This window comes from Ambystoma mexicanum, chromosome 12 (assembly GCF_040938575.1).
Source record: "Ambystoma mexicanum isolate Mex_15411 chromosome 12, UKY_AmexF1_1, whole genome shotgun sequence".
NCBI classification, from domain to species: Eukaryota; Metazoa; Chordata; class Amphibia; order Caudata; family Ambystomatidae; genus Ambystoma; species Ambystoma mexicanum.
Window position 1 is genome coordinate 1037793107 of NC_090936.1, and position 20823 is coordinate 1037813929.

Sequence of the window (20823 nt, forward strand, 5' to 3'; positions counted from 1 at the left end):
TTTTAAGCACAGAATTACTGTAATTTGGTTAAAGGAACACATCACAAATGAGTGGAAGTGACATTTCACAACCACAAGAATGACAATCTGAATATTAACTTCTGAAATTCACACATTTTAAAAGCGCAGCACCTGCTTTACCTTTCAGCAGCTCGCAACTTCTCTGCTCCCTGGGTGTATATGGCGATGGACCAATCCACACAACGAGCAAAACCTTCCTTTAGCAACAGTTCGGTGATGTTCCCGTTCTGAAATAAAAACAGATCACATTTCAGCAACATTAACTCATTTCATTTTGCACGTCCTTCCTGAGCTTTCCGCCCTTCACATGTATCTTCATCATCTCATTCATCTGTTTTTTCAAGACATGTCTGCCTAAAATGTTGGGGTCCACAAAGGGTGCACAGTGAGCGAATTAACACAATCAGGAGGCCAGTTTATGAAAAGGAGCCAGTTAAGTCGAGTGGCCATTTGTGGGGATGGGCAGTGACTTCAATTGGTGGTTAATGCTTCTGCATTGACAAACGACTGAACTACATGCGCCAATTTGGCAATGGGTAACTGGATCTCTGGTTGTTAAATGGGGGCTATGCAAGTTGGTAATACGTTCCGAACGCCAAGAGTCCCATTTGTTTAACTTATGCAGAAAATAAGGTCTAAAACGGCGACCAGCACATTTCCCTGTGTAGCCTTGAAATAAGCCATCTTCGCACTCCTCCTATTACCATCATTTTCCACCTACCCTACCACCACTGAACTGGCACCCAAACTAAAGACAAACAAATCATCTTGCACTGCTGTCGACACTTGGATGTCAAACCAAGAACATTCAGCCTCTTGCCTATGGCCAAGCGCTCCTCCGCTTTAATCTTTCTTCAGAGTATCTACTGTTCTACACAGCTTCAAAAAGACCAACAATCCTGCTATGAACCGGCATCTCTTCTCCATCCCGGTTCAAAAACCCTGTATCGGCAAATCTACAACACAATCTCCACCTAACTGGATAGAAATGACCTCAATGACTCCAGTGCAGATTTCACAACCGGCACTCTACATAAACAGCCCTTCCCCATATCTCCAATGTTCCAAAATCTGTAAATCATTGTAAATTCTCATCCTCCTTCAGGATCACATCCCATTCAGACCCTGGCTGACCTAGGAATTTGGTATACTGCCCTCTAATGGATTGCCTCCTACCTTCTCACGTCATCTCTTTGAACTCCGCTACCATCAGATGCCTCCTTTCTCCTTTGGATATCCATCAGGAAAGATTTTTCTTAATCCTTCAACCACTAACTTCAATGGGACACCATCCAGGGTTACCTGTGCACTTTCTAAAGGTGCAGTACTGTGCACCATTTTTACAGGAGGGCTGCCTTAGGAGTGACACTATACTCAAGCAGACTACTTACTACTCGTGGTTTTCAGTCCTGTTCCTGGATGCACATACTTTGTGGTCAATTTCCCAGGGAGTACATGAACATGCACTTTCAAAGGGTTTTTGCAAGAAGCACATGGAGGATCCAGTAGGTGTTAAAGCTGGCTAAGACTAGGCAGCAACCCTGTCTGGCCACCAAAATGCATTCCAGCTAGGGTGATGTCATTTACTGGAGGAACTTGTCGTCCAGCATTTGACAGACATTCTGTTAGAAGGATCTTCTATTGGTTTGCTAGGTTCTTCCAGTCCATGAATTGTAGCTACAAGGAGATCTGGAGCCATTAATTAAGACCACCACCACTGAAGTCAATCCAATGTGAAACGACGGGTAAGCTGCAGGACGTCTGATGTGACATGCATTGGCCACAGCACTGTTTTGCAGTCTAATCAACAGGGAAGACCAGACTATTCCCTCCTTTGGACTGGTGGGCACAACCCAGCTTGAGGGGGTTCCTCTCAGTTCTGAAGATTGGTTGGCTTGCATCCTCTGGGGACTACACTTCCTCAGTGTATGGAGACAGTCTAGACTTGGAGCTGGAAACTATGTCCCCAGGAGGATAGCCCCTTAGCAGGAGCTGTCCTGGAAAACAGAACCTACACCAGGGTGTTGCATACCAAAGGGCCTTTGATGCTATGAATCTGAGAAGGGGCACGGTTAATTTAGTCAGAGGAATTAAGCAAAGGTGGAGAATGATTGCACCATCTTTTTTCTATTGCTCCTTCTGTTGTCACTTCCTTTGGCACTAAGCACTTTGGGTATGTTTGTGTATGATACAAACAGGCAGGGACAGAGATTGGACCCCTTAAAGCAGGCTTGATTTTGTAAAATGCCCTGTGCACTTTTGCCTATAAACGAGGTTCTCCTTCTCCTTTGATTCACTTTTGGACAATTCAAAAGAATTGATCTGAGCCTCTTGGAAAATGTGATCTTTCCAAGGCCCTCAGCCATTGTGGAGTGTTCAGAGGCAAGCTCTGTTCCCTACCCACTGCCAGGGCACATTAGGAGTGATCCTTGCAAAGGACCAGGACTTGCCTCTCTGCTTGTAAGCCCCAGCCCAGGCTGGAGAACAGAACCAGAAATGCTTCACCCTAGTACCCCCATTTAGTGGGTTTCAAAGCATCCTGAATACCCGAACAGCCAGGATCTCCATTTTCACTGCACCTAAACCATCTAGCTGCATTCGAGCCATGATCGCCACATTCAAACCAGAAGTATCCGCTAGTCCTGCCTTTGGCACTCAATCTTTGAATCGCACTGCTTGCATCATCCAACCACTCAATATCACATCGCCCCAGCAGAGCCTCACTACTTGTCCAGCACCAGCACCCCATGCAGACTTCGAAATGCTACATCGAAGCAAGCATCGAACCGCCAGGACTTAACTTTGCAGCTCGACTCAGACCAGTCACCAGCCCCCAAAAACAGCAGTACTTATCGTTTCGAAATGCCCAACTGTCAAACTGCATTCGGTGACCCCATTCAACATGCATCACTCAACGGTTTCTTTCCAACTGCACAGAATACCCACTTTAAATCTGTATCACCCCATTACTGCACGACAGAAAATACCAAAGCCCAAAATGCCGAATTTAAAATGCTACATTTCACTGCATATATGTAGAGGGGTGGGTTAGGGTGATAATGTGGGGTATGAGGGCTGCTGGGGGGTCTAACCACATATATGCAGTGAAATGGTTTTAAAGAGGAGTTCGGCATTTTGGCCTTCAGTATTCAAAGTGATCACATTGATCCCTTTAATCTTACTCACCCCCTAGGATCAACACTACTTGCCACCCCGGAAACAGATTCTACCCACAGGCACAAAAGCTTGAAGACCGGTTCAACCACTGAACATACTTTCAACTGACCCTCCGTCCCCTGGGTCCAGGGTGGACCAAGTCCCTTTGCACCTTTTTCATTAAAAAGCATATTTTAGGAGGCGTGGCTTGGAGCCAAAATGGTCGGTACGGCTCCGCGAGAGCTCCGGCTGTCGCCACGCATCCGCTGAAAATGCGGATCTCTCTTCACCAACGCAGCACACACGAGCGGTGTATCTGATGGCGGAATCCTCTCCGCATATTTTGCACTAGCCCCGGTCCCGTTGCGGGCTGGGGAACTGAAGCAATTCCGTGGAATCGGCGGTGAAGGGGGAAAGCGGGAGCCCGCACACAAGATGGCAGCCATCGGACCCTGGTAGTCCTTGGAACCGATGCGGAGCGGATAGCAGAGCACCGTGACTCTTGGATTGCAAACCCCTGGGGCTCAGCGATCCCGGAGCGGGAGCGCAGGCCAATCCTCGGCTACGGAGCACGACTGTCAGCCCGGCCCGGCGAAGCGCTGCCATCGGGGCGACTACATCGGCGCCCGGCGGTCCGGCGCCCTGGAGGGAGAGCCGCGGTAGGAGGCTAAGGGAAAGGGACTCGATCTTGACGTCCTGGGCACGGTCCTCGGGGTGACTTGTTCGGCACCCGACGGCTTCCTGCTCAGCGTGGCAAGCCACTCAGCGAACCCCGTGGAGTACAGCAAAGCTGAGCCCAGCGAGCCAGGTGGGGAGCAGCCCTCGGGGTGACTGGCTCGGCACCCGGCAGCCTCATGCTTGACGCGGCAAGCGGCTCCATGAGTCCCATGGAGCACAGCAGAGAGCGGAGCGCAAAGCGGAGCCCAGCGAGCCAGGTGGGGAGCTGCCCTCGGGGTGACTGAGTCGGCAACAAGGCCAACCGTCTGTTGGTCCAGAAACTGGAAAAACTACACGCCCGAAACAAGATACTAGCACTTTGAGACCAAAGAGGAAGGCTTTACTGCACGGAAGCGGACAAAGTGGAGATCCTCACCAAACATCACACAGGAATCATGTCAGGCCCGGCTACAAGCAAAGAAGCACAAGCCCAATATCTGCGCTTATTCCGGCGACACCCTCTGCACCCGAGCTCGACTCTTTAGAACTACCAGTCTCGGCGGAGGAAGTAGCGGAAACCATTCGACTCTTGAAAAATACAACCCCAGGCCAAGACGGCCTGACCGCCCAATTTTATAAAAAAGTCTCCCATATTCTGGCCCCTCGTCTGGCCTCACTGTACAACTCCTTTCTGGAATTAGGTTGCATCACCCCATCTATGGAGGAGTCCCTAACGGTTCTGCTACTAAAGCCGGGAAGAAACCCGGAGCTCAGCTCCTCATATAGGCCTATCACATTGCTGAATAACTATGCAAAAATCTTCTCGAAAATTCTAGCAAGCAGACTGGCTAAACATCTCCCAGAGCGGATCCATCCAGATCAGACGGGATTTATTCCAGGGCAAAGTACCTTCGACAACACCAGGCACATCCTAAATATCATTGAATCGGCAGGGAGATCGGGCGAGCAAATGGAAGTCCTGTCCCTAGACGCAAACAAAGCGTTCGATTTGTTAGACTGGGGGTACATAGAGGAAACCCTCAAGCGTCTGGGCGTTGGCCCCAAGTTCCCAACATGGACCCTGGCTAATTACCAACACCCCTCCACAGCACTAAGAATAAATGGCAACAAATCACCCAGAATTCATATCTCCAGTGGCACGAGACAGGGCTGCCCGCTGTCCCCGCTTATCTTTGCTCTGTACATGGAACCATTCACCAGAGTGCGCCAAAATTCCGCAATAAGCGGGCTATCGATCAAAGGAGAGGTATACAAGATAGCGCTATATGCTGACGATGTTCTGTTATCCCTGACCAAGCCAAAGTCATCACTGGAAGCACTCTGGATCGAACTGGCCAACTTCGGAGCAGCATCTGGATTCTCAATTAACCTCGAGAAATCCACAGCCCTGGGAATCAACATACCAAGTGGCACGATAAAATCTTTAGCTAGCAGTCACCCCATCCAATGACTACCTCACATTTCACTTACCTGGGAGTGAAGATCCCACAGAAAATAGAAGCGTATAAGCTGAACTTCCCCCCGCTACTTAAGGAGCTCCAAAAGGACCTAGTAAGATGGCAAAAGCAAGAAGTGTCCTGGCTGGGATGAATAACAGCAGTTAAAATGAACCTGGTAGCAAGGTTGCTCTACTATTGCCAAGCCCTCCCAATCTCCGTCCCAAAGAAGGACCTGCTGAAGCTCCAAACAAATATCATTAAATTCATTTGGGAGAACAAGAAGCCGCGGATAGCGAGGAGGGTGATGACAAGAATTAAGGCAGCGGGAGGCCTGGGGGCCCCGGAGATAGAAAGATACTGCCTGGCCGCCCAGCTGGCACCAGCGTTCACCTGGGACCCATCCACCAACAGACCCCGCTGGGTGAAATTAGAGGACTGGTGCCAAAGCCCCCTAGAAGCGCTCCCACATATCAGACCAATTGACCCCCCCAGGGAGGGACCCCTAACCGCTATCAAGAATACAGTTGAGAGCTGGAGGAAAGCGGGCAGGCGATGGAACCGAGGAAACACGACCGGCCCTCTAACGCCGATCTGGGACAACCCGGACTTCACCCCCGGCATAACACCCAATAATTTCAACCTCTGGAAATCCGGAGGGCTAAAGCACGTGGGAGACTTCTACGAGGAGGGCACCCCATTAACCTTCGAAGAATGCAAAGCAAAATTTGGGGTACCGGAAACAGAGCGATTCCGCTACTCACAAATCTGACACTGGCTCTCACATGAGCCTATGAGAACTCAGGGCTGCAGAGAATTGACGACGCTGGAACAAACGCTCCAAACGACCCCCTCCAGAGGGAAAACATCAGCCCTATACGGCCTGCTGGACAGAACGGATCCCGACCAAACAGGGGCATACATGAAAAAGTGGGAGAAGGACATTGGCAGACCGATCGATGGGGAGGAATGGGGACACATCTGGACCAGAATGCAGAAGAGCTCAAAATGTGTCGCCAACAAGGAAAGGGCAATTAAAACTTGCTACAGATGGTACCTAACCCCAGAAATTCTGAACAAGAGCAACCCAACTATCTCCCCACTATGTTGGAGAGGGTGCACAGACACAGGCACAGGCACGCTATTTCACCTACTCTGGTCCTGCCCAAGATCGATCAAATACTGGACTTAATTAGGCAAATCACGGGACTGACGATCCCATGGGACCCAGGAATAGTCCTGCTGGGCAGCACACGAGAGGGCCAATTCCCACTCTACGGCAACCTGACAGGCCTGTGCACACAACTTCTCACGGCAGCGAAGATAGCAATAGCAAGATTATGGAAACATCCTGAGGGCCCGGCCGTGAGCATGTGGTGGTCCAAATGCTGGGACATCGCAGCCGCAGAGAAAATAACCGCAATCCGCCTAGGGAACAGAAACAAATTCAACATCTGGGCCCCCTTCCTAGATTATGCGGACCAGTACCCAGGAATGGCAAGAAGACCGCCCACCCTCCGTTGGATGGACAAAGATGACTAAAATAACCCACAGGCAAGCCCCGCGACCCGTAAAGACACAGACCCCCCCAATCCAACGGCCACCAACCCAGGCTGAAATACAGCAGAAGACAATACGAACTTGGTGACACTCAGCCCCAATCCAATTCCAACTATCGCCTTGCTGCATAAGTCAACTGATCAGCTAAATAAATTCCCCAAAGAACTACAGCTTACCCGAGAGACGGTCCCACGGGACTGCCCCCCTCCTACCTCATTACTCCCACCTGGCCATGTTCGGTTTATGTTTACAGGGTGGCGTAAACTGCTCACCGCATAAGAAACGCCCCGCCTAATTTTGTTCAGTTCATGTTACGATTTCATGCTCATTTCGTATGATTATGCAATATGTAAATGAATGCATGTGAAACAGTATGTTTTTTTTTGACAAAATCAAATAAAAAGAATGTTGGGAAAAAAAAGCATATCTTAACTCTTTGTTGCACTTCTTGCCTTTTCCTCCCTGCTAAGCATCCGAGTGCTTGCACCATTATATCCTACATTTCTCATCCTTTACAGGGGTAGGTTTTTAGAGTTGAGTTAAATTTACAATAAATGTGTACAAGTATATATTTTATAGCACCTATATCGGACATATTTCAGAACTGTTGTACACTTTTGCTGTTTGGGTTACTACTAGATCCCCTTCGCAACCACCTCTTACATAGCCTTGCTTGGCCCCTCCATTGCCAAAAAAGATAAAAGGTATCCTTCTTAGCTGTGTGTGTTTTACCTTTATAATTGGCATCACTTTTGGTTAGCAGTACTGTAGGGACTGTATAGGTAGATTAGTCACTACTTATCCTACTTCTGAGTTGCCGAAGTAATTTTATCACAGTGACCTCAACTATCAGAAGAAGCCTAGCAACAGCGGCCAATGAGCCTCCTGCAGAAAATGCAGACAATTCAAAGGTGAATACTATTGTTCAAGAATCCTTCGCTGCCCGGCACGGTTTCTTGCATTCCAAGTCCAGACGGGTGGTTCGCAAGTCCTAAGCCTATGTCCAGTTTCCCAAAAGAAATCAATGAACACGATTCCACTTAGAAACGGGGGATATAGGATTAGTGAACTGCACTTTTCTTTACAGGAAATCTAACTGCTGTAAACTTACACCAATACTGTGGTGCAAGCCACTTGAGCACATTTCCTTTTGTCACGCCATCTATTCATATGTGAACCCACCTTTCCAACCACCCTGGAGTTAGCCAAGAAAAGTTATGTGACACCGAAACATTTTGCTGCAGGATAAGGACTCAACGTATTTGTTTGTGGTGCCATAGAACAAAAGGCTTATAATTTGCATTAACATTTTCCCCAGTTCAGGGTACTTTAACAGTCTTATGATTTAAACTGTATGAGTACTGAAGTAGTGTGCAACCCATCGAGTTACACTACTGGATTGTGCATGTGTAAAAATTGCTCAACCTATTTTGCATTGTTTTGATCTTGATGCAAGTATGTTCTTATTTTTAATCTACATCTGTGTAGACATTCTAACACCTGTTAAGCTCTTGGTGTTAATTATAATTTGCACCAAATCCCCGATTCACATCTAAGTCTCACTGCTCAGCCTAGTTACTAACCGAGTATGGTTAGACCTAAATGTGGCACCCCAACCCCCGCAGAAGATCATACTACAAACTTAAAGAGTGGGAAATCTTACATGTAGACCAGTTAAACTTATTTTGCTCTACAGTTTTCACTTTAGTCATCTATTTTGTGACCTCTGGAACCCACTACATTGGTTTTCTCCAAATTATTGATTTTCTCTAGTGGTGTAGGGCTTCTTAATGTTAAAGTGAATCCAAAAACAAAACGACCGATGTACCCTTTACATTTTAATGTACAGCAAGAACACGTCTCATTACTAACCTTGGAGGGCCATCAACACAATGTCAATGGTTCCATGTAATAATGTCGCCACAAAAATATCGCCATGCAAAAATATCGCCGAAAAATTGTCGTTTTTTTTGTGGCGACATTATTGCATGGAACATGCGGGGGACACCCCCGCAACCCCCAAATTTTTTTGTTTTTTTTCTCAATTATTTTTTTTTTTGCCCCCGTCGCCATATGTATGGTCACCCAAATAATATTGCCACGACATTTTCCCGGCGATATTATTTACGGCGACCATATATGTGGCGATATTACCTGATACCGGTACTGTGTCAATGCAGAGGACCAGCTGTGTCCTTCAGAATGTAAAAATGTAGACACGACATACAAAAGTGTATGAACAAGAAACCGCAAAGTGGGGGTAATGGAAAGGGAAAGATCTCACTGACAAGGACTGTGTGAATGAGGGGTACACAATATATTGTGCATTTGTAAGGCGCTTATACATCAAGAAATTGTGTGGGGAGGGAACAGAGGTAAATGGTATAAAACTGATGAAACAAGAAAGAGGCGGTCCTACCTACGAGGCATTGCGAGCATTCAGAACGTGTTAGTGCAGAGAGAGGGGAAAGGGAAGGGGGTAAGTGCCACGGAGTCAATTGGAGGCAACACTTAAGTGCCTGTCAGAGATCACATGGTAAAGAACGATCAACTGCCAATACAATAGGTGCAAGCTCTGAGACAACACAGGCCAGTGGGAAGCCAAAGGCAAGTGCTAGGAGAGGGCGGAATGCTAAGGAGATTGGGCGGAGGGCCAGGGCCCAGAACGACACAAGGGCCCGGGCCACCAATCTCAGCAACTGCAGGGTTTAGCACTGGAGGGGGAGGGAGGAGGTGAAGAGTAAGATCTTGAGGAGCTTCTGGAATTTAAGGAGATCCAGCTCAAGGCGGAGTGGAAGGGGAGGTGGTTCCAGAGGGAGACAGCTGAGGAAACAGATCGGCATCAGCTCGCTGCTTAGAAAAGCTCGACAGAGTTGGATTGTAAAGCTCTAGACAGGGAATATTTGGTGAAAGCAAGTTGTAGATGGCGGGATTTCCTGCCCCAGACTGCCTTATGGATGATGCAGAGGGATTTGATTTCATCCTTGCAGCAACAGGGAGCCAGTGGATAGATTTTAGGGTTGGAGAGATATGGTCCCTGGGCTTGAGGCCAAGGATAAGTCTTGCAGACCTATTCAGGATAAGCTGAAGGGGCGGAGAGAGCAAGAGAGTAGATTAAGGAAGAGGCTGTTGCAATAGTCCAGCCTAGAGCGTACCAGAGCTTCTGGGGAAAAGTGATGAAAGGAAGGATACCTCCGAGGAGGTGGAGTTGAAAATGGGCCTTCTTGGGAAGGTACAGGATTGAGGGAGGGTCAGAGGAGTCAAAAATGCTTCGGTGGGGGCCCGACCCCACGGCCGGTTCAGTCCTGCTTCGACGAGGCTTTGCCGCCTTGACCTCCTTGGCGACGACGGCGGCGTCCGCCTGACTTGCCTCGTCCCCTGTAAGCTTCCTGCGACGACGAACGGGCCGCTTGACGGTAGGTGGAAACCTTTGGAGGCACCCTGTTTGCCTCCGCCGCTCCGAAAGGGCGGCCGCCGTTGCTGGAGAACCCCAAGAGCCCGGGCCGTCTCCGTGTCTGCTTTGATGGCTTGAAGGGAATCGTTTACTGTTTTCCCAAACAGGTTGTTTCCATCGAACGGCATGTCCAAGACTCTGGTCTGCACGTCTTGACGGAAGTCAGTAGCCTTGAGCCATCCACGCCGCCTAAGGCACACGCCGTTGCCCAACTGGCGAAATCCAGTGTCAGCGATGTCCGTCGCAATCGTAATGGTGTGGTCCGACGCCACCTCTCCTTCCTGCAAGATCAGGGCATCCGCCCTCTTGCCGTCCGGTAGGAAGTCCAGCAGGGGGGCCAGTTTGTACCACAGCTCCCTGTCGTAGCGGGCTACGATAGCCAAGGCGTTGGCCGCCTTAATCGTCGTCGCTGCAGACGAGATGACCCTGCGTCCCATCGTATCCAATTTCTTTCCCTCGCCGTCCAGCGGGGAAGTCGACATAGAGGCCGCATCCCCCCTCCCCCGCTTTCCTCCTGGCCGCCGCGGAGACAACGGAGTCCGGGGTCGGCTGTGCCCGGAGGCACAAGGGGGCCGCGTCCAGGACCCGGTACTTCTTCTCGTACCGATCCCTTCTAGCCGGCGTCGTGGATGGGTTCTTGAGGAGGGCGAGGCCCTCATCCCAAATATCGTCCAGTAGAGGCACGGAGAGGACCGTCTTCCTCTTGGCCTCGCCCCGTTGATAAAGGAAACCTTCCTTCTCCTCCGGGCAGAGCTGGAAGAGCTCGGATGCCCTGGCGATCATGGAGTGAAACGATCCAATCTCGTCGGGCGGGGAAGCCCGGGTGGGAGGTGACGACGGCAGATCCTTGTCGTAAACCTCGTCGTCCGTACCCGTCGCGGCCGTGTCAGTCCCCGTATCATCCCCACGAGTCGTGGACGGGGAGGAGGGCTGAACAGGGCGCGATGGCTGAAAAGGAGGTGCAGGATGAATCCTTCTTCTCTTAGGGGGAGGGCTTGGCTCCGGGTCCCCGGTCGGGAGCAGTTCCTCCGCTGGTGGTAACGGCAGTCTCGTCCTTATCTCCGAGCATAAGGACTGTATAGCCAACAAAATGGCCGCTGAGTTGTCTTGCGGCGCTGGTTGAGGGGAGTCCGACGGGCGGTCAGGGGCCCCGTCGGCACCCTCGACGTTATCGTCGTCTCCTACGTCGGGATCCCTCCCGACGGGCTGGTCTTCTTCCACGCCAACGCTGTGGCTTAAGACCTCAATCAGCTCTTCCTCAGAGGTTGAGGCCGAATCCACGACGACCTCCTGCCCCCCCTTTTTCTTCTCCGTCAGAGGTTTCACGGGGGTCCTGTCGATGGGCATAAAAGAGGACTCCCTCCGCGGTGGCATGGAGACTGAGCCCCGAGGTCGCCACCACTGGTGTAGCCTCCACAGGCTGAGCCAGGGCCGCCGCGACTGTCTCGATAGAGGCCTTGGCCGGATGGATTAAGGCTTTCACCACCTTAGGTGCGCTCACCGCCTTCTCCTTGGGGGGGGGGGGGGGGGGGAGGGGAGACACTGCCTCGCTCTCCCTCCGATGGGGCCTTCGAGCTCGACCGGGGCCTCTCCAGGAGCTTCGCCGGGTGCTCGGCCTTCCTCTTACCGGAACCAGAGCGTTGGCTCGTGGTTGATGGTGCCGCGGAGGATGCGCCCTGCCTGGCGCCCGTAGAGCCAGACCGTTCGGCGCTCACGGTGCCAGCGGACTTGCGGTGCTTGGCCTTGTGTTGGACCCCCGTCGCCGGGGCGTCCTCAAAGGTCTTAGAAGACCGCTCGGATTTCTTCTTCTTCTTCTCGCCTGACAGGCTCTTCCCTTCCAGCCAGTTGGCGAGACGTTGATGGCGGTCCTTCATGGTCCGCTCCGACATATTGCCGCAAAACACACAGTCCTTCTCCACGTGCGTCTTGTCCTCATGTAGGCAGTAAAGACAAAAGGAGTGTTCGTCCTCCTTAAAGACATTCTGAAGCTGGCATCCAGGGCAGACCCTGAACAGCTTTCCGGGCGTCGAGCCTCCCTTCTCCTGGGCCATGTCCGAGATGGGCCTGAGAAACTTCTGGAGTCCTCCAAAAGCGTGGCTCGACGAAATCTTCACCCTTGAGGGGCGTAGACGAATCCGACACGGGTCTCTGTTGATCGGATGAAGAATCGGTGGAGCTTGAGGCTCTTTTTGACCGAAAAATCGAAGTTTTTGAGAAAAAACGTGAAAAAAATAGCACTAACGCTCGAGAGCAATAGCACGAGGATCCCAACACTTGAACGTGCAGTAAAAATCTGAAGATGGCTGCCAGAGGCGGGGCTTAGTTAGAGGGCAGTCATTGGCTGTGGTCAGTATGACAGAGATGAGTGATTGGTTACTACTACGAAAGATCAGAAACGAAACTGATACTGGTTTTTTCTTTACCGAGGATTCCCAGCCTGACGACGGGGAATATTCATGAGCATGTGAATCCATGCCAGACCCCATGCTGGAGAAATTCAATTTCAGACTTGATTCAAAATGTGGTCTGGCACTAAACCAAATTCGTTCAACAAAAAAGCCATTAAAAACGATTCAAGGAAACCTGGAATTGAAATGGGACCCATCTGACAAATACTGGCATTTCAGAGGAATGTAGGTTGGGACCGTTTCCGAACAATAAAAATGTACCTCTGATCTGGGCCAGGAGGCAGTCTGACCAACAATTTCATCAACATTGCAGCTAATGGGACAATTTCTAATTGAATTATAAACCATGCAGAGTAGCCATGCAAACTATTCACAGCAAGCATTCTTGCAATTGTTTTCAGTGTTTTGGACATGAAAGCATACCATACAAAGACAACACAATCGGTTCCAACTCATAACCCACCCCCCTCATTTACTACGCACAGCCTACCGGGTGGAGGATGGTGCCCAACACATTCTGGTTGTGGCAGCTTTCAAGAACAATCTGGACATCCCTCTGCAGCAAGCGTGATTCAGTGAAAAATTTGGCCTCTGCTGCAAACGGTTCAGGAGTTTCCGTGTTGTCCGCTTCCCGCTTGAAGGTTGGGCACTGCAGGTTCAACAGAGGGAAGAAGCTTTAGCAATAAGGCCGCAATTTCTCTAGTGCAGTTGCTTATCTCACGCTTTCGTTTTAGGCATCTAAGAGCACAGGGATTATCACTGCGCAGTCTAGCATCGCCAAAAAAGTCATGACACCTATTACCTTGTTTTTATAGTCAGGATATACAGCATGGCGAGCATTACTAATCATTAACAGTAATGTGCAGCTTGGTCCAGTTTTAGATTTGCTTTTACACTACAAATGTATACATCACACTATTTTCAAAGATATTTGGCCATGTTACTATATTTCTTACATTGCCTGCTTAAGGGGACAATGCCTCTTACCTTAATACCAGATAGCATGACAGTCACAAGGTAGTAATCTGGAAGGAGTAACGCTCGCACGACACTGCCATCTCGAACATGCTCAATGATTGCTGCAAACACAAAGTGAAATTGAAGTAAAGCATACCCAGCTAAAGGATAGAGCACAGCCGTAGAAACCGCATTTGGAGATATACAGCCGCATAGTATAAAACGTTTTCTATAAAGACAAGTAGCCAACCACAGCAATCTCACAAAGATGAACACGCTCTGAGGGTGGAAGCACATCCACAAGGTTGTGCTTAGTACGTCATGTTGGTTCAAATCCACGCGTTCCACTAGGACAACAAAAAAAACGGTGGGACTTCAGCCACAGAAGTTGGGCATTAAAATGTTGCACAAAAAAAGCCGACTTCTTTTATAGTAACAGAGCGATGCTGTTTGAACGGGTTCTGTGATTACTACATGGTTACATTTGCACCACAGGTGGCATTACTCGCACAGCAATTAGAGCTTGCTTCAACTTACTATACAAAGCTGTCTGCCAGCAGAATGCTGCTACTTGCATGAACCCAAAGAAAGGGTTTTAGGCTTGAAAGGGAACCCATACACGCAGGCATCCGACAGCAAAAATACATGCTTGCAAATCATGGATTTCTATAGAACAGAAGCTTGCTATACAATACACAGTGGGACAAAAGGGACAGCAATGTGCTTGCCCAGGAGGATTGAAGGTACCAATCATGCAGCAAATGCCAGATCCAACATGGAGGGGACTACAGGTGGAACTGATGGGACGAGAAATGTACACAGGGTTCCATATAGCCCAGGACCATGGTCGAATAGTGGAGAAATACCATTGTCTATGCCATTTGTGTTTGCGAAGGTATGCACTGCATCCTACAGTCCACTCCAGGTAGTGTCAAAGAACTGCCAAAGCTTGTTAAAATGGGTGAAAACGATATGCCAAGCAAATGAGCACTTTTCAGGCAGGGATGATCTCACCGTCTACCTGGTTTGTACAAAGCAAATCTCGTATTAGTCCTCATGGATGGATATTTGCTCAGACACTGCACATGAATGGGCATATACAGCGTGCACACTGAAGGCAAGAGTTGCTGCACACGATGTAATAGCTCCTTGTTCTAGGTGGCTAGTGCCTGCTCACTGCGAGGCCGATTCCAAGGAGCTGCGTAGCTCCAGCTCAAATTTCAATCCCAGCTAAACGCATCTAAAATGCTATAGTACAGAATATTTAAAGTGAAGCCCGTAGAACCAGTTTCTATTTTTGGTAGTGTGAGAAAATATGACATCTTTAAAGAGCTGGCAGTTAACAAATCATTTCATTTGAAGGCAGACAAATGAATCAATGCAAGGATATAATTTCTCATTTACTCTCCACTGGTGCCTATTTAGCCTTACCCAATGTAATTTTGCACTACATGACAGATTTTGCAGATCTAACAAGCATGTAAACCGCAAGTGTTGTAAGCCCCAGACATGCATGGGGGACTTCAGAGACGGATTGAAAAAGTGAACTTGTGAGGAAGCAATAAGTAAGGTTTGCGGGTGGGTGTGAGAAGCGATGTGCCCCACCCAAACGCTTCACCAGATTTTTGGGACTCTTGCCCCAGTAACAAAATGCACACACACATTACATTGTGGGAAAAAATCCTCTGACGTTTATTTTAATAACCAACTCACCATTGACTGGCTTCTGATGCATGGAATCAACAAAGTGTCGTGGGTTTTCAATGATGTATTTAAGGTCTCGCACAGTTTGGGAACCTGTTCCTTCACTCCATAAGCCCTTCTTTGCAACCTTGGCCTGATCTTCTAGCTCAGAAAGTCGGTTCAGCTCTGGCCTGAAATGAAAGCAAAAATATTTCAGAAAAGGTAAGAGGATCATGTAGACCAAAGAAAAGCAGCTGTTTTATGTCCATTACATATACTTTTTATGTCTCCCACGGTCAGTCCTTAAAGAGGCACACCTGCTGTGCGCCGATTGGACGCATCTTTAAAGTCACAATTAAGATACTGCCATTATTTTTCAACAGAACTAAACCTTCAAACCCTTTACACCTTGTCTAAGCAGAGAGCTGGCATACATTGAATGTTTGATGGTGCACTAAAGCCTCCAGCTGCAGGTGGTCGCTAGACGATTTTACATTGTGGTCGAAGGTTCAGCCTTATTCCAAGGCATTGCCTCATGAACAAGGGACAGGCACATTTGCATCTCTGCCATGCAGCATTTCATTGGTCTGGGTAGGTATGTTATTTCCCCCCCCACCCCCAAGGATGGCCTGCTTTTTGTAGCATGAAATGGTACACTTGCAAATTTAAGCCAAATACACTCCACAATAGCCAGGTTGTTAATAGCAATAGCGTCCTCACAGTCAATGAAAGCTGGATTTGGAACAAAGCCATTACATTCTCAATGCTTGGAGCTAGTGTGACGATATACGAGTAAAAACTGGGAAATGCCCCCCCCCCTACAAGTGTCAGGCTTCTAGTGAGAGACCCTGCATTTATAACAGTTTTACAGTCAATGCTGCAGATGTACATAAAACCCATGGACAGAGGAAACTGGGGGACCTCTTTATGCCCCTTTCATATGGAAGAGAATATGTATAAAACAGACTTCAATCCGTGCACCCAAGTTTCATAATAAATGCTAGGCTCACAACTTGTAATAGATGAATACACTTAGTGGACTCGAAAATCCTTATTGTCCGGCTATCGCCCAATTTCCATTACTCCCTTTCTGGGCAAACTCCTGGAAAAGTTGGCCATCTCTCAGCTTAACCTGCATTCCAATTCTCTCTTCTGCCTTCGATATGGTCAACCATACCATCCTGCTCAACCGTCTGATAACCTGGGTATCACTGATTAGGCTCTGGCCTGGCCGACCTCTTTCCTCTCTGATCGACCCTCCCATGTCCAACTTGGGTCCTTCCCATCATTTATCTTCCTCTCCACCTGTGGTGTTCCCCAGGGGTCTAACCTCTCACCCTGGCTTTTCAACCAATACCTGGCAACTCTTGCCCACTGCATTGGCATTTTCTGCTCAAATTTCCAGTGCTACGCTGACGACAACTCATTTTCAGGCTGCCCTCGGCCACCTCCTCTCCCTCATCTCCAATAGCCTAACTGCCATTCAAGATTGGTGTGCCGCCAATGAGCTTTGTCTGAATGCCAGCAAGACTAAGACCCCTCCTCATCGGCACCTTCACCATCCTTTCCGCTCACTCTGGGGCAGCATGCCTTGGCTCTCCTACCCCCACCGGCGAGGCCATGAACCTCAGGGTCATCTGACTCCACACTTTCCTTCTCCGCGCACATCTCTGAGGTCTCTAAAAAGTCAAACTTCCTACTGCACCTCCTCAGAGGTACTCTGCCTTTCCTCTCCTTCCCCCAGAAGCTCATGGTCTCCCAAGCTCTGGTTCTCTCTAGTTTGCACTATTGTAACAGCCTTTTTCTAAATCTACCTGCCTCTACTCTCTGCAACTGATCTAGAACAGGACTGCGAGACTTGTCCTTGGCCTCAAACCCTGGGATTGTATCTCTCCAGCTCTGAAATCTCTATTGGCTCCCAGTGGATGCAGGATTAAATTCAAAACCCTCTGCATTGTCCACAAGGCTTTCTGGGGCCTGGGTCCAAAATAGCTTCAGCTATCCCTCTGCAAATACCTCCCCTCTCAAGCTCTTTGCTCCTCTACCTCCAACTCCATCAGAGTCAGTTTTTCAAAGAAACGGGTAGATCTCAGTCATCGGCTGGGGCCTCCCTCTGGAACAGCCTCCCTGCCATTCTAAAACAAGTAGAACCATCTCCGGTTCCGGAAGCACCTCAAGAACTTCCTTCTTGCTTCTGCCTTCACTCCCCCTCTCCCCTGCTGAGCTGTTCTCTTGGCACCGTGCACCTGGTCACCCTCGGTCCTCCGGGCCCAGGTACATGCTCACCCTGCCACCCTCCCGCACTGCCTCCGGGCCACCCCTTGCACTGAGGTATGTATCTGTACCCATACAGCCCACCCCCCCTTTTTCTTCCTGCACTTATCAGACCTACCCTGTCTGCTGCCTTAAAACCAGCACTTGCCAATTGCTGGCTGCACTACCACTGTTTGTTGCCTTCATTATTTAACTGTTTCTCCTTTGCGCTGCACTTTCCACTTCTCGCCCCCTTCCATGCACTTTTCCCCTCTCCCATGCACTTGCGCGTTCTCAATGTCACTGGGCCTAGTAAGATCATTGTTTTGTTCTCCCCTGTTCCCCTCCTGTGCCTTGTCACGCTCTGACACACTTGTGTACGAGCGCTATAGAAATAAAATATCAATGATTAACTGTTCAAAGCTCTCTACAGTATGGAAAAATATCAATTGTTCATTGCAAGCCCAATTTAAGAGAGCACCACCTCGAAATGAGGCCAGGCATACTACTAGTTGCAACTGCTATGGTACACTCGCGTAGAGCGACCTCCGAATGGCGCCCTTTGTGTAACTATATTTGAGACCTTGCAACATTTCCTGTTCATTTGCTCATCCCATGACATTCTCCAACGTTGAAACCAAAAGGCTTGTTTAAATAATCATGCAGTCGGGTCTCTCAGCTGAAATCCTGCACAAAAATAAATAGACAATAGGATTTATTCTGTCTGATTGTATCAGTAAAGCTTGGTCCAAATGAACAGCTCCTCCCGACATTCCAGTCACGCATTAGCTAGGACGTTTGTAATTTTATTTGAAGTTGGTGGGCTGCAGGTCGTAAATAGTTGGGATGCAATAGCATCAAAGGAATTCCCACTTCAGATCCAGAAGGGCAACAGGCCTGCAGTAAGGGAGTCCTTTGTGAAGTCTGCCCCAATAAGGAAAAGGGTCTGCCTCGAGCCTAAATCAAATTTACATGTGACCCATGGAAACAAAGTGGCTGTTTTTCAATTCACAGGATTTTGCATGTGAAGCATAATATATCATACAACTTGTCAGCACACATCAAGTCTTTTCCCCCCCAATATCCTTATTTTGGCAGGGGAACACTTTTCTCATGTCTTGCTTGAAAACTGCAAACTAACATACAAAGCCATTTTAGTGTCAATGTTTGAAAATCATGCTTTTCAAGAAAAAGGGGCCCTATAATTTCTTCTGCCACTAAATTAAAAGGCTACTTTTCAATTCGACCTTTCCTTTTTTAATGACAGATCGGTCTTTCGATTTCCAATGCTTGGTCTTTTCACATAGCACTTCCCTGTTACTTGCAGAAACCACCTCTCTAGTCTGCCTTAATAGGCCCATTTTCAGCGCAATGTTTTTTTTAATGTTGGCAGGTCAATTTTCCAGTGGGCCCTTCAGTTTGTTGGTTTGGGGCCTTTGATTAAACTCCACACTGCAATTGGGTCCAAGGTCCTCTGGTATTCGCAGTTTGCATCCCTGGAAGGCCACAGCACATCAGGGGATGGATCGTTCTGAAGCTAGCCTTATGGCTAGTTGGTCCCACCAGCCAAAAGGGAAGGAGTCCTTCGGAGCTCCTCCGTCAACACAAAAATGGAGTCAGGACAGCAGTGGTGTCTCTGGTTACTGGAAGGGTCTGCCGGAGTCTCTGGTCTTCTGCTTCGGATCTTCTATTCTAGTGGTCGACTTGCCTACTGCCCCATGAACCTCACCTTTTATTAGGATTTCCCACTCCTTTGCAAACTCTCCCTGCAGTTTACGGGTGGCTGTCCAATAAGGACAGTAGCGCCCCAGTAGGAACTGGTTCCATTCAGGCACATCAGCAGTCAAAGGACAGGGGAGTGTCAAACTCCTCCTCTGCTTCCTGTCCACAGACACGCTGGAGTATTGGCGGGCTGCACAGAGGCTTCCTGCCAATGGCAGGACTCATTCAGACCTCCGGCTCCCATAATGGTAGAAGGTCTAACAAAGGACAACCAAAAAAAGAAATGGTGAAACAAGAAAGGAGCCACCATGTCTGAACATGTGACCCTTTTGTGCATACCTGCTGCTGTGAATGCAGCCTATGGTAGAACATTGCACAAAAGTTGGTAGAACACGTCCACTGCCACCAGCCATAACTATAGGGTTGTTACTGTAACCAAACATTTACAGTAGCAGAGAAAGGGGATAACTAGGTATCCCTTAACACTCCACATAACATGGGGTGTGCCAATCTCATAAATTAACAGTGTTCCCATGGTTAGAGCGAGGGGGAAAAGGCTTCCCTCATTCAGGGCAAGAAAAAAGTCCAGAAGTCCAGCAAAAGGTGCTGAGGTCTCACTAGAAGATGGGATTAACCATACAACTGGTAAATCTCCATAACAGTTAACGTTAAAAACATGCATTAATTACCATAATAGCATTTCTGATTGTTGTATCTGCTTAGATTCACATGCTGTGCATATGGTCCGACATCCAGTGGTGACCGCAGAGTATTGCATCTTGTCTTTCGAGGATCGATAAGGGGTCGGCGGCATAGGTGTGTCTGACATTATCCCCAACGTGACAGTGTACCCAGAATCCCTCACGCGCGGAGGTCCCTCCAATTGTATTTTTTCTGCCATGAGAGCGCCAAAGGATAACGGCAGTACATAAGAGAAATTAGTAAGGCGTCTATGTTCCATCCACCCGAGGGGGGAGGAAAGGTGGGCAACATGTGAATCTAAGCAGATACAACCATCATAAATGCTATTACGGTGAGTAATGCATGTCTTCTGATGCTTGTTAATCTGCTTAGAATCACATGCTGTGCATAGACTAGCAAGCAGTACCCGGAGTTGGAGGTGGGTTGTGAGAAGAAATAGTGAAAAGAGGTCTTAGTACTGCTTGTCCCACCTGAGAATCACACCTAGAATGAGTGTCTAGGCAATAGTGTTTTGTAAAGGTATGTACAAAACTCTAGGTTGCCGCTTTGCAAATGGACTCTAGGGGAGCATTTGCAATGAATGCTATCAAGAATGAGTGTGCAGAACCACCCTATCTCCCTGAACAGTAAGAAAAAGGGTCTAGTACTGAAAGGGCCTGTAGTTCACTAACCCTTTTAATAGAAGTGATAGCCACTAGGAAGGCCGTTTTATAGGTAAGGTCTTTTAGACTTGATTTGTGCATAGGCTCAAAGGGGGGCCCCATGAGTCTAGTCAGAACCACATTTAAGTCCC

General features: G+C 48.6%; 1 protein-coding gene across 1 annotated transcript in view; it reads right to left on the reverse strand.

Moving 5' to 3' along the window:
* Window positions 1-20823, reverse strand: part of SND1 (staphylococcal nuclease and tudor domain containing 1) — a 2477133-nt gene that overhangs the window by 2290007 nt on the left and 166303 nt on the right. Inside the window, exons 5-8 of the mRNA XM_069629563.1 lie at window positions 15384-15544; window positions 13701-13792; window positions 13204-13362; window positions 142-248 (exon numbers count right to left, since the gene is read on the reverse strand). Of these exons, the coding sequence (XP_069485664.1) occupies window positions 142-248; window positions 13204-13362; window positions 13701-13792; window positions 15384-15544 (519 nt within the window). The remainder of the gene's footprint in view (window positions 1-141; window positions 249-13203; window positions 13363-13700; window positions 13793-15383; window positions 15545-20823) is intronic.